The 13,913-nt window shown below is 41.8% G+C and overlaps 1 protein-coding gene and 1 long non-coding RNA gene across 3 annotated transcripts in view; one reads left to right on the forward strand and one right to left on the reverse strand.

Annotated features, from left to right (window-relative positions):
- Window positions 1-1,097, reverse strand: part of ATXN10 (ataxin 10) — a 96,811-nt gene extending 95,714 nt beyond the window's left edge. The window contains exon 1 of one of the 2 annotated variants that reach the window (XM_086885932.1): window positions 983-1,097. Coding sequence is in view for 1 of the 2 variants with exons in the window: in XM_023919078.2 (XP_023774846.2) it covers window positions 983-1,068 (86 nt within the window). In the remaining variant the exon portion in view is untranslated. The remainder of the gene's footprint in view (window positions 1-982) is intronic. The other variant, XM_023919078.2, reaches the window with a different exon arrangement.
- Window positions 1,042-6,075, forward strand: LOC147653787 (uncharacterized). Its single transcript, XR_015285932.1, has 2 exons — window positions 1,042-2,832; window positions 3,760-6,075. It is a non-coding gene; the product is annotated as an uncharacterized LOC147653787 (long non-coding RNA).
- Window positions 6,076-13,913: the final 7,838 nt, after the last annotated feature.

Below are 13,913 nucleotides of genomic sequence, written 5' to 3' on the forward strand. Positions count from 1 at the left end.
AGCCCTGGGAGAAGGACTTGGGGGTGCTGGTGGTGAGAACTGGACATACCCCAGCCAAGTGCACTGGGACCCAGGTCCCCCCTCTTCTGCACTGAGCCCCCAGCATGGACAGCAGGGGAGGGTGGGGTTCTGCCCTTCTGCCCTGTTCAGGACAGAGCCACCTGCAGAGCTGCTTTGAGCTCTGGGGCCCACCACAGGAAGGACGTGGAGCTGTTGGGAGAGAATTCAGAGGCACCAAGTTGTTTAGACAGATGGAGCAGACCTGTTCCTCAGAAAGGCTGGGAGACTTGGGAGGGCTCAGCCTGGAGAAAAGCAGGTTTGGGCTGACCAAATTGATAGCTTCCAGCACCTGAAAAGAGCCTACAAGGGAGACAGAGATTATTTACGCCAGCTTGAATTGACAGAACAAGAGGGAATGCCTTCAGCCTGATAGAGCAGGTTTAGATTAAATATTAGGAAGAAATTTTTCCTGTGAGGGTAGTGAGGCCCTGACCCAGGTTGCTCAGAGAAGCTCTGGCTTCCCCATCCCTGGAAGTGTCCAAGGCCAGCCCGGATGGGGCTTGGAGCAACCTGGTCTAGTGGAAGGTATTCTCGCCCAGAGCAAGGGCAGGATGGGATGAGTTTAATGTCCCTCCGACCCAAGCCATTCTGTATCTCTAGGATATTTTATGCCACCCACGACTAAGAAACAAACACCTTTCCTCCATGCTACAGGCACAAGGGCTGATCACACCGCACTCCTCGTGGAACCCGTGGGGCAGCACAGAAGGGACACATCACCCCACATACACAAGCACAACCCCAGGAGAAGGCTGGGGGTGCAAAAGCTCCCCAGAAGCTACATGATTCACACCCCTATGGGGGCACTGAGAGCCCCTTTTCCGGCCCGCAACCGACTCCACGAGGGGCAGGACCATGCTAGGAGCCGAGACGAGTCCTGCCCAACATCCGCCGGCACCGCCGCTCCCTTGCTCCTCACTACCTGGGCTGCGCCTCCCGGAACAGAGCCGACAGCGCCCGCACGCTCTCCAGGCGAGCCGCGGGCAGCGCTCCCGCCGCCGCCGCCATCGCCCGGCCCGCCCCCGCCGCGCGGAAATGGCGGCGGGGCCGCCCCGCCCCCCGGGAGGGGCTGCGCGCAGCCGGGCGGCAAAATGGCCGCTCTGCCTGTGGGACGCCGTGCCTTTCCGTGTCTTGTTCCTTACCGGCCGCTTGCCTTTCCCTTGTTTTTCCCTTCCTCCTCCTTTTCCCTGTAGCAGCCTCATCGCGCCGGCGGTTCCCATCACGCAGCTGCTGCTGCTGCGCGCCCGACACCTCGGCCCGTGACCTCTTGGAGATACCCGTCTCAAAACAAATATTAAATGAATATAAAAATACATAAATTTCGGGAATAAATATTTCATCCTTAATATCCTAATTATATAAAAGTCGCTCAGCCTATGGCAGGGGTGTGAAACTAGACGATTGCTAAGGTCCCTCCCAGTCCAAGCACTTCTGTGATTTCTGTGAAGTAAATACTACCTTGCTCCAGGTTTTAAAATATCTTTAAATTAAATGTAACATTTTTAATATTTATTTTCTGAAAATATCGTTCAGCATTTTCTGAGCATATATGAAAAGTTTATGTGTGTGGGTGGGAAATCAGCTTCCAAAGGATGAGAAGACTAATTGTGGCCATACACTATCCAAAGCTTTATTAGACAATCATCATCAAATCACAGAATGGTTTGGGTTGGAAGGTACCCTAAAGCCCATCCAGTGCCACCTCCTGCCTTGAGCAGGAACACCTTCCACTATCCCAGCTTGCTCCCAGCCCCATCCAGCCTGCCCTTGGATGGGGCAGCCACAGCTTCCCTGGTCACCCTGTGCCAGGGCCTCACCACCCTCACAGGAAAGACACTCTTAGAGCTCAACCATCCAGCCAATTCTTATATAGATTATAAAATTAAGTATTTTTTTCCATTACTCACAGATGCTGTATATCTTAAGCTCATCTGATCAACCTAATTTTGTAAACAACAGGCAGATTCCTTAAAAATGCAGCTTTTCCCCCAGAGAGTTTACAGTCTAAATAACATTCTTCCTAGCACAGCTTTAGAGCACTACAAGAAGGGAAACAATCCACCTAGAGCTAACTGCATCTGAAAATAAAATTATGCAGAACTTACTTTTAAGAATTCTCCATCAAATTAAGGGGTAGACTATACTCTTGAGGCAGCAGTGTTTCAAGCTGTAAACAGAGAAGGACCTGTCTTAGCTAAGATTCTGGAAGGCAATTGCTCCACTCCAGAAAATGCTGGCTCTGCAGGAGGCAAAGCAGGTTAAAGACATTGAATGTCTCCTATCTCAAATGTTGTGAGAGGGCCGCTTGTTCTAATCACAGTATGTATATTGACTGTGCCCATTTTTTTATTAGGGGCAACTTCCATCAGAAGATAAAATTTGGGCTCTGGAAAATGTTACTTTACAGTAAAGAAGCAAATCCTGTGGCATAAATATTTTATATATTTCTGGAATAAATACTAGTTTTCTAACTCTTATTTTGGGCCTGTGTTATATTAAGTATGACTTAGCCCACCCCACACAGCTTTGAAGCTGTAGACCAAAAGCTTTTATTTTTGTTCTGTTATTTTATAGGATGTAGTGAAATTGATCAATGCGCTTGGAAAAATGCTTTTCATTAGCTTCTGTTGCTAAATCTGTGGAGCACATCCTGCTATCATGCCCTCAGTTTCCTGCTTACGCTGGGAAAATTACAGGCATTCCGTACACCTAAACTAAGACGAGGAAGAGCAGATCTCAGAGGAGTCAGCACCATCTTTTTAAACACCAAAGGTAAAATAGAATGCATATGAAATGAATGGTGCAGATTGTCTCGAACCCAAGAATAACTATTGTAACCTGAAGAGTTTATTTGGCTTCAGGTGAGAGGTTACACACGTGTCTGAAAGCCATAAAAGAGCAGTTACATTTGATGTTGAGATTTATGTGTCATTTGTTTCTTAGGTAAAATCATAAACAAATTTAATTGTTTATAAAAAAGAAATCCCTCCATCTGGAAAAAAACCCACAAAGCCTCAGAGGAGATGTTCAAAGCCCTTGCATTTTGTCCTGGAAACAAATGATGTCTTCTGAGAAGCAGATGCAGACGAAATGTTGTGCAAAAGTCATTGCAGGGATGCTTACCTCATTTTTTTAGATGCAGTCCAGTTTCTAGAGGCAATGAGGAATTTTGTGACTGTCATCTGCCCTTCACAAAGATTTTATGCCACATTTGCATGGAGTCTTTTTGTTGGAATCAGTATTATCCTCATCTTATTAGCCAATGGCATAAGCATATGGAAAGACACTGTCCTTGCCCTCATCAGCTGGATGAAAGGGATGCTACTTAAGATATCTGGTACCCAAAGTCTAGTTCCCTGGTAGCATGTGGAATTTCATGGTACATGAATTTCATCTCATTTATGTACCATGTAGCAGTTGATTTATAATATGTAGAATTTAGAGTTGGGGTTTTGTCTGGTACAGAAGGAAATGCAGCTGAATTGTAAGTAGGATAGTGCTGAATTCAAGGAGGTTTTGTGTATGTTAACTTGTGTCATCCTGCAGTTTTCCCATGCTACGAGATGCCACGGAGAGGCCTCCTTCTGTTTAGAAATTTATTCTCATGGACAGAGAACATCCCTGTTACAGAGTTAACACAAATTTGGATAAAACTAAACCTTAAAAAAGTCACTGATTTTTCCTCTTCTTGAGTTTCAGGTGATTCCCCATCCCTAGAAGTGTTCAAGGTCAGGTTGGACAGGGCTTGGAGCAACCTGTTCTAGTGGAAGATGCTCCTGTCCAAGGCAGGGGAGTGGAATGAGATGCTCTTTAAGGTCCTTTGCAACTCAAACTACTCCATGATTTTATGACTGAGAGTAATACACAGTTTAACACCACTGCAAGGAAAAAAAACTGTTTACCACAGTTTAATTTCTGTAGGAATGGACAGGGATGCCCAAGGGCCTACACAAAGCAGGGAAGGACATCTCTTTCCACAGGTAGGCTGCCCTTGACACCAGTCATGAAGCTGAAGGAAAAATGATGGATGTGGGGAAAGGTGGCAGTAAGCAATGAGCTTGTAGAAATGCTGCATAGAGACAACATATCTGAAAAAAGTTCTAAGGATCTTATTTAAGGTTTTGTGATAAAGAAGGATTCTTGAGGAGGACTGTGAAGGTGGGAGCATGCAGTTACTGGTCTCCTATTGTGACCTTTTCCACTATCCAGTGTTACTTTAAATCCTAGAAGCCAGTGTGAAAACGCTCCCACAAGCAGTGGAGTGGGAGCTAGGTTTGACAGTTGTGCCTTACAATATAGATTTCCCATACAAATACAATCAGACCTCATCTCTCATGTGAAAATCCTGGCTTTTCCTGGTTTTCATTGCAGCAACAGTCAATCACCTCTGTGCTCTATGCTGAGCTCACCTCACCTCAGGTTTTTGTGCTTCCGTGGAGTCACTCTGTGACACATGGTGCAGGGAGTTCAAGCAGACTCATTGCTTTTGCACAGTGTGGAGTCACTCTTCACATGCACATTAAACCTGCTGGGATTGCTCTGTATTTACAGAGCTCCGCATGGGAAACTCACCTTTTGGGGACTGTGGGAGCCACTGGTTAGCATTTGTGAGCAAAGTCTTACAAAATCCTGTGTGCAGTCCTGGAAATGTTATCTGCCTTCTGTTGCTTAGGAAATGTAATTAATTTGCCAAGCTTGGAGGCCAGCCTGGCTCGTTCAGATGTCTCACAAGGATGCTGTTGGAGAGATGGGAATACTTTCTGAAATTGTATCTCATTCCCAGAAAATAGAAATAAATATCTCCACTAAGGAGCAGAAATAACTGAAAAGCTCCCCACCACCAGGTTGCTCTCAGAGAGTAAAGAGGCACGTGCTTGAATATTTTTGAGGAACTCACCAGTTATATAGTCTTACTGAAGAGATGTCTCAAGCCAATGAATGGAGGAGCAAAGGGAAATGCCCATGAGGGTCCCACATTACTTGGCAGTGCTCCCATTTGCCAGCATCGGTGTACCTTATCAATTCCGAGAAATTTGCTGCAGGGAAAAAACAAGGCCTAAAAGAATGAAGAACAAGAAAAACCTATATAGTGATTCAGAGTATCTCCTATTTTGTATTACTGCTGATGCTTGGAATTGGAGAATTGTAGCTGTGATCCTGACCATGCTTCATACTAAGAAATAGAGATGAAACCCCTCCAGTTCTGTCAAAAGCCTGACATCTAGTGGTTGTAAATACTGGGCAGCAGAACTCAGCCTAAAACCATCTGACTGTGGAATTTGTATTATTCACTGCTGGTGTAGAGTCCACTTGTTAATTTCATCTGTGAAATATAAGTTAGTCTATTCATCTTCATTGTACACTAAAGTCACAGGATACATGTCTCTTCCAGCTCAGGATAATTTATGATTCTAAATCACAATAACCTAAGCCTTTAGAAGGTTTTCCGTATGTACACTTGGCAGCAGATAAGCTTTGTAAAGGGAGAGCAATAGGCCTGGGATTGGTATCTTCATGTTAGGAGATAAATACCTATGATGTTTGCTTTTGTAGAATTTATGGAAGACATTCTAGTGTCATCTTAAGAAATATTATTTGAGAAGATGCTACTGGTAGCTAGAAGTTGCTACATACATTATCTATTTATCTCTAAGAAGAAAATATATATAGTTATATAGAGAGTTGCTAGACTGACGGAACTGAGAAATAAAGGGTTAAACTTCAGTTCTCCAGAATCTTTTTGTTCAGATCTTTTCAATTTTTGCAGCTATAAGAAAAGCTTCAGTACTTACAAGAAAAAGTTATTGAAAATTGTGAGCATTCATTTTGATATAATGCTATGAATCTTGTGAAGTTGTAGTTAAAAATCTCAGAATTTATATTCTTAGAATTTCCCTATGCTAGCTTAATACTGGTTGAAATAAACATGCAATCTAAACTTTAGTAAAAAGTAACAAATATTGCTATTAAATAACATAATAATAGATGTTTTTTCATAAAGTTCAGATATAAGGATATTTTGTTGCCTTTTAATTTCAAAACCTTAACCCATTGAAGAAATACCTGATGAAACTTCTCTGTCATACCTGTGGATCTGAAAAAAAGAAAATTAAGTTTCTTTTAAACCAGAATGTAAAGTCTGTCCAAAACCATTTGTCTAACTATGAATCTGAAGAGAAGCTTTGATCCATTTCTGTTTTAAATGTCTTTTTCCACAAGGTCATGTTATTAGACTAAAGTAATAGGTTACTATTTTTTTTAAACTAACATCTTTCCTAAGAAGACACAAATATAAGTTAAGTTTGATAGTTTACTTCTGCATCTGTTGATTATAAGATTTGTCCTCTTCAGAAGTCATTTGTATGTGTATGACAGGCTTCTAAATTCAAAAATCCCACACTCTTTAATGACTGGGAGTAATAATACTTTGGAGTTATAAATTTCCCAGCTCACACGAAGATAAAAGTAGATATTGAAGGAGGCAGTTGTCCATCTGTTCACCTGTGCAATGTTCTCCTTAAGTCCAAAGCTCATTCAAATTAAATCAGCCCCCTGTGTCTGCATCTCTGTGCCACACATTATCCACTTGTGAGATCTAGGCTACGTGGGTTTTGTTAGCCTCCCCTCCCACACTTTACCTGTCTCTGAGTGTGCCTCATACCTCAGTAACACAGCATGCAGTTATTAAGTAATATAAATTAATAATTAAAATATTAATTATTAATTCTATGCAAACACAGGCATGTTCAAGATGCTGTCGTGGATGGGTGAGCCTGCTTTTTGATCTGAGCAAATGCTGATATTCACAGAATACAAATACAGGTTTCACCAGAGGGATAAATGAGGAGAAAACCTTGTGATGAGTTAGAGGTGGAGCCTCAGTTGGCAGGAATTTGGTCGGGGATCTGACTTCTCTCTTCCCTTTTCTCCTTGCCCATTACTTTTGTGACTCTGCAACTGCACAAAACTCTGAGTCTTCCATTGGGAAGTCTTTTTTGGGAAAACATCTCTTCTTTTTTTTTTGTCTCCCTTTCAGAGTGGTCTGGTTTAAAGGCAGAACTAAAGGGAATAAAGCACAATATGATATTTGTGTCTGCTAGACGTTGGTTTTGTCTCTTACCTGTGCTTGCCCCACACTGATGGAACAACCATCCTCCTTGGCTCATCCTTCCCCTAGGCTTATCACAGCCACCAGGCATCAGGAGTCACCTGTCCAGCACCCAGTGCTAGGAACATGCAGGGTGAGATACTTCACGTATAATTACATATAATGTGGTGCAGCCCTGTGCACCACAACTTCTGCTCCTCTGCTTCTGTTTTAAGTCTGCATCATCAAAAGCCAGAGACACATCTTGGACAAAATCTGTTGCATTGTTTTCACACCTAGGAACTTTAACTAGCTATGTCTGACATAACTTTCCAAATTAATATACTCTAACCTGCAAGACCAGTGTACATCTGACTTCTAAATATCTACTGTAGTTTCACAGCACTATCCATTCATGGACAGATGAGGAGTCACTTGATAAGTCAAAAGCAGGTAAGTCAGTTTTTCTTGCACAAGACAAAGGTTTGTAAGATCATCATGTTAGATGAAGAGTCTGGGTACAATGTGCACCTTCATTCCTGAAGCAAGGAGTGCCTCTGCTGAGGAATCTGTTATAAATCACATTTTTACTGAGACTGGCGAAGCCGCATAACTCTGGCCTCAGGGAACCTGTCTAATTTGTCAGCTAAAATTCAGTCTCCTGATAGAAAACTAGTCTGTTCATGCTTTGTGAAGGCTAATTACCCATGGAAGGAATCTGCTCAAGGAACTGTCAGTGATGTGGTGTGGCACCATCATCTGGCTGGAGCTTCCCAGGGAAGGCCAGCCGAGCTCCCCTTCCTCTTGTGCTGAACTTTAACCGTGCAGCTGCTCTCTCCCAGAAAAGTATGTTTGGTCAGACCATTAGCAGAGTTGCAGGAGCCAGAGTAGTTCTTATTCACCAATGTCCTCCTTCAGCCCTGCAACAGAAGTTGCTTAAACTCACCACCACTTGGAAAGGGACATAAATAGCATCCAGCAAATAGGAGCTTCAAAAAATAATTTTTGGAAGAAACACTACTTCAATTCTTAAGAATTTGTTTTTTATAATCATTCTAGTGCACTGTGAACTGTAAAAACTACAGTGTTTAATAAACTGCCACAAAATTAACACTTCTTATTTCAGAGAAGAACTGAGTTTCTTTACTGGACCAATGCAAGCAGTTACAATGATTTTCTATCTGGAAGTCAGAGTTTAATTCCTTTCCATAATGTTAGACATGCAGTGTGTTTATTCTCTTCTAGGATATTGTTCTCTGTTGTTTGCCGCAAACTTCAATAAGCAAAGTAACTCCATTTGTTCCATTAATGGCATTGTTAAATTAAATTAAATTAAATTAAATTAAATTAAATTAAATTAAATTACTAGTTTTATTCCTACTAATTATGAAGCCCAAACTTTGAGTATGTCTATAAAATATCAATGAGGATGGGAAGAAATTTTGGAAAGAATGGTCAGATCTTGAGGGGAAAATGCAATCATTCACAGTTACTAGCAATTGTTAACAAGTAGAGGTTCAGTACTTGCCAGGGCTAATTTAGGATCCTGTAAGATATCTCTTCAATTGACCATGTAACTTACTTTTGCTGTAATTTATCATGCTGCTAAGAACAGGTCTCCTGGACTGAATGAATTGTATTAAATATGGAAAATAGGTGTGAATAAGAAGATAATTGCTTGGAAAACAGTTACATCCAGTCCCAACCTATCTATAGGCAATCTTTTAATATATTATAGAAAGACTTAGTTCAAAAATAGTTTGAAAGAAATGCTCCTTGTAATTAAAAAATATATTGCATATTGACCATGCAAACTTGAATTCAGCAGGGTGCTGAATGCAAGTTTGTAAGAAACAGAGTAGCCTTGGATGATTACCAACCTTAAAATAACTCTCATTTTTAAGTTTCTTGATGTACCAAGGCCCCTTTGTTCTGTTTGACTCCATCAAATTTGTGTGTTTGTTCTATTAGATGACATCAATGACTAGTCTCTTTTCAGAGTGCTTTTTCAGAAAAGGGGACATAATTGTCTGAAAAGAGGCCTATTAAGTGTTTGCTTTTAAATCAAAGATCACTTTTGAAATATTAAAGGAGGACTACAATATATAAGTCACTCCAACCCATCTCAAGTATACTGATGCACATTAATGATACACTTTGAGCTCATACACCTATTTGGTTTTGTGTTCAAAACGTTGTTACCCTGGTAACCCCAACATCTCTCAGAATTTTACTTATTCTCCATCTAAAGTACACTCTTTTAAGGAAATTCATACAGGTTCTCAAGAGAGCTCTTTGCCCTTTTTCCCCCTTTGTTTGTAAAGGAAGAAGTAGTGACTGGTTTTGTCAAGAATGTTGTTTTTTTTTTCTTTTCTTCCTCCCCTCTCCCACCCCATTAATGACAGCTGAGATTTAAACACAACAGTACATTCAGCCTGTGTTCAGTGTTTAACAAAAATCCCAGTCTTAAACAAGTTGAGTTGCTTTACTGCAGTATTGATACATGTTAATATGCTGGAAAGAGCCTTTCTAAGGAATTCCTCTCCTTATTTCAGAGGATACCTTCATTCTCAACAGTCTGTGCTCTCATATATTCCTTTAAACAAGAGCAATGTAGCTCTTTTCTGGCACACTGGTATTTTACTGGGGTGTCATTAACTGGGGTATATTTCAGTGCTTGGTGCAATGGCAAACATCAAGAAGAGGTTGCCAAATCACCTCACAGCCCTACTTCTACCCTGTGGTATTCCCTGGCAGGTAGGCAAGGACGGGGGGAACACCAGCACATATCCTGTAGGAGACTGAATGCCAAAGATGACTTAAATAGTCTGCCTTGAAGCGGTCTGGCCTCCCTCCTTTAGTGGTGATTGCTGGTGATCTGGCTCAGGGAGTTGAGCTGAGCGCACATGATGGCTGCAGACTGATGTTGGAGCTGACAGCTCTCAGAAAGCAGCAGTCCTGCTTTGCCCTGGGAGCCACTTCCCATCTTTGCTCCATTGTTTGAGGTCTATCAGTCAGTCATCCAGTAGAAGAACAAGCTGATTGAGAGGGCTGATCCAGTAGGAAAGCTGGAAGTTGACTCCAGGACACTCTGCCCTCCTTCCTGCCTGCACTTGGTTCCTGGTGCCCCACACCTCATGCTGTGCTGCTGTGCGTGTTTCTGTGGTCACACATCCCTGTGGGTTGGTGACTGGATTTAACTGCTCCATTTTTGCATTATCATATTCTTGCTATTATTTTTATTAGTTCCTGATTTTATTAGGCTGATTTAAGGTGGTTCAGCACTTACCTCAGCACAAGGCAGGAGATGGGGCCTGCAGGAACAAGGGACAGGAGACATGAGATATGATAACTGGCATTGCCACCTTCCCACAGAACACTGGGGAAGATGATTTTGGGAAGACAAGTCAGAGCTGGAATGGCAGATAAACTTTGCAGTTTGTGCTGGGCAGATGCCACAGGACCTGTAGTGCTGTGCCAGCTCAGAAATAGAACATACCCAAACTAGACCCCAAGGAAACCATGGCAGCTCATGAGCAAACAAGTGACATCTGCATCCTTTCTGTCCTCTCCTGGGACAGGGAAGCACAGGGCTGTCCACACCTATCTGAGCACAGAGCAGAAAGATGCCAGTTATGGACAGCTCTAGAGAATTACATCCAAGGGAAAACATTCCCAAGAAGGGGTAGAAACCCTACAAACCCTACAAAGTACATCCTTCAAGCAGGTACAGTACAGCCACAACCACACACTCACTCTGCTAAGGCCAGAAGCAGCAAGAACATTTGTTGAGCCCCATGGTCTACATGACAAATCAGTATTTATTCCAGATGTTGATTTTTTTTTTTATTAAGAAGATTTATTCAGACCAGTGCAGAAGAAACAAAAGGAGTAAACACAAGCTTAAAGTTTCAGAAGTTTCAAACTCATTATTCATCACTATTTGCTTGCTGTGTAATCTCTTCCTCATTATTCACTGACCTCTGGCAAACAAAGAGTTGAACTGACAGCAACTTCTTTTCCTCAAGCCCAAATTCTTAAAAAAACCTTCTATTTAAAGCTGTATTTCAACCTCTTCAGACACTCTGTCCGATAATCTCTCTTAAAAACACCACCCTACATGTCTTTCACATTTAAGAAACTTGCAAAGAGGACTTCACAGTAAGCCAGGTAGTGAGTTTTTTTTCTTATTGAGAGTAGAGGGGAAAAATTCGAAGGAATTCTGGAAGCCAGTCTGCTTACAGAAAAACAAAATCTCTTTTCTTGATTTTCCCCCTTTAATTTATAAAAAATCTTGCTAATCCTTGCAGGTTTCTGAGAGAAAAGTTCTCTGAAATCCCTACACAGTGATAGAAGTTAGATACATGTGAAACAGAAAAGGTTGACCGCTTTAATGATTAAACAAAAAGAGGAGGTATAAATGACTGAGGAATCTATCAGGGAAACATATTAACTGCAGTTTCCTGATTTTTCTACCTTTGCATTCTTAATAATTTACTTAGAGGAGATACTGAGGTGACTGGCTCAGTTAGCTCTTCCTAACCTTAAACGTAAAGAGGTTTTATCCATTTCAATCACAGAACCCCCCCATCACACTATATACATTTTGTTAGTTAATAAATCCCACTCAGTTCTTTGGAAAGATTTCCAAATTTTGGATGATGTCATCTTAGCACATTTTTGAACTTAGATAAAATAAAGGTTTTTTCAATGTTTTTTTTTTATAAAAACAGTAAACAATTTTTTTTCCTCTTTGGTTAGATTATTCTCTGAAATTTTCCCAGTTTTGAAGTGAGGATAAAAATGTTTTTGAGCTTTTTTAATTTGAAGGAGGAAAGAAAAGTTTATTAAAAGATTTGCAGCATTTGGATAAAACAGTAATAAATAGAGTGTATCCTAATCTGGGTAGGAATGACAACACTTTTATAATCACAATTTAAGTACAGAATACTGCAAATACTAAGTGCCATCATTACAGTCGCAAGGAATATTGTAAAAATACACACCCAATTTGCTGATTTAGCAGCAGAAATAATACAATTAATTACTCAAAGGACCTAATGAGCTGAATTGACAGTATTTTTTCCAGTCACACTGCAAATCAAGATACGTTGTAGGAGTTACCTCCAGGATATGAAAAGCATATTGCTGACCCCAGGTGGAAAGTAGATGACTTTGAAAACAAAAATCACTATGGCATCAAGAAGCTGCCATTGACTTCAAAAAAAGACAAGCATCTCCATGACCCCTGTGCACATTCCCACCTCTCAGTCCAACTGCTGCAGTACCGAGCATCTCTGACAGTGCACAGGGACTGAGCCTGGCACAGTTTGCTCTACAGTGGTCCTTGAAAAGCCCTTACACTCTACAGATGTGATTCACATATGCCCACACAAATTTCATCTCCTCTTTACATCAGTCTGCATTTACTGGAAAATTATGTCTGGGTTTGCCCCTACAATGAGCACAACACAAATACCACCAGGGCAGTATCCGAGGAGCATTTCTCATAAAAAGGGACAGCCTGCTCAACTGGCAATCGGTTTCCAGCACTGATGTCCCTCAGCAAAGGTAGAACTGTAGAATGGTGCCTGTTGAAAAGGGATCGGTTCTTAGCTCTGTTGGTATAGGGACAGTCTGTCTCTGGGAAGTTACCAAGCAGGGAGTTGTTGTTTGTACTGGATGTTGGAGAAGCTGTGAGAAAGCCATGATTCCCTCTGAAAGATACCCAAGAGATCAGAGTCTGTTCGGCTGGTACCAGCTGGGGTGAGATCTGAGCTGATGACTTTTGAGTGAAAAGGTCCCACAATTCATCCCCTGCTCCACACACCAAAACTCTCGTTTGTACATTTCAGATTAACTTTACTACAGAATACGTCTTTGTACAATGCTGTAGAGTTTTGCTCATTGCATCATGTAGGTTATTGCTCGCTGGGGCTTGGAGCAGGCCTACTCCAGGAGCTCACCAGAGACAAAATTCAGATACAGAGTTTTAACTGCCTCCTTGGATAGATCTCTCCATTGTGTTCTAGTTGGGAATATTCTCAATTACTGCCCATATTACAGAACCACAGAATGACCAGGTGGGAAGAGACTTTCAAGATCATCGAGTCCAATTGATATTAGGGGCATATTATCCCCTCTTCCATGAAAGTTTAACAGCATTGCCTCACATATTATTGGAAAAGAAAGCCAAAGTGCCGTCCATGTATGGCCACTTCTATCTTCCTCCCCTCGCACCCCTGCAAAAGCCACGTCACAAAACTTGCTCATGCAGCCATGAGGGTCCCCAGCACTGTGAAGGGGCCTCATGTGTGCATGTCAAAAGAGGTGAGAGGAAGTTGTGGCCACAGGCTGAAAGGAGAAACCTGAAGGGTGATTTCCCCCTTGCCTTATTGGTTTGGAGGGAGAGGGGAAGAAGGTTTTTCCTGATTCAAGCGCATTTCCCTAGCTCAGCCTAGCTGAAGTACACATGCTTGTGGTTCATCCTCACAAATGCCACGTCAGGCCCTGTGCCAATACAAACACCAAGTCTGTCTTCAGTGTATGCAGGGGAAAAAATAGTTATATCTCACTCCAGATTAGAGGGTGTTTGCAGAGAAAGGAAGGAAATGAAGAGGGCTCTGATAGTTGTAGCTGAGTAATGCTGGTCTCTGGCCTTAATAGTCCTGTTGTGGAAGGCGCAGCTATTTCCCTTTTTGTGCTTTCTAGTTGATTATAATATAAAGGTATTCAAACATACCAGGAAAAGATCTCAATGGAACAT

This window comes from Cyanistes caeruleus, chromosome 4 (genome assembly GCF_971803275.1).
Source record: "Cyanistes caeruleus chromosome 4, bCyaCae1.hap1.1, whole genome shotgun sequence".
Taxonomy (NCBI): domain Eukaryota; kingdom Metazoa; phylum Chordata; class Aves; order Passeriformes; family Paridae; genus Cyanistes; species Cyanistes caeruleus.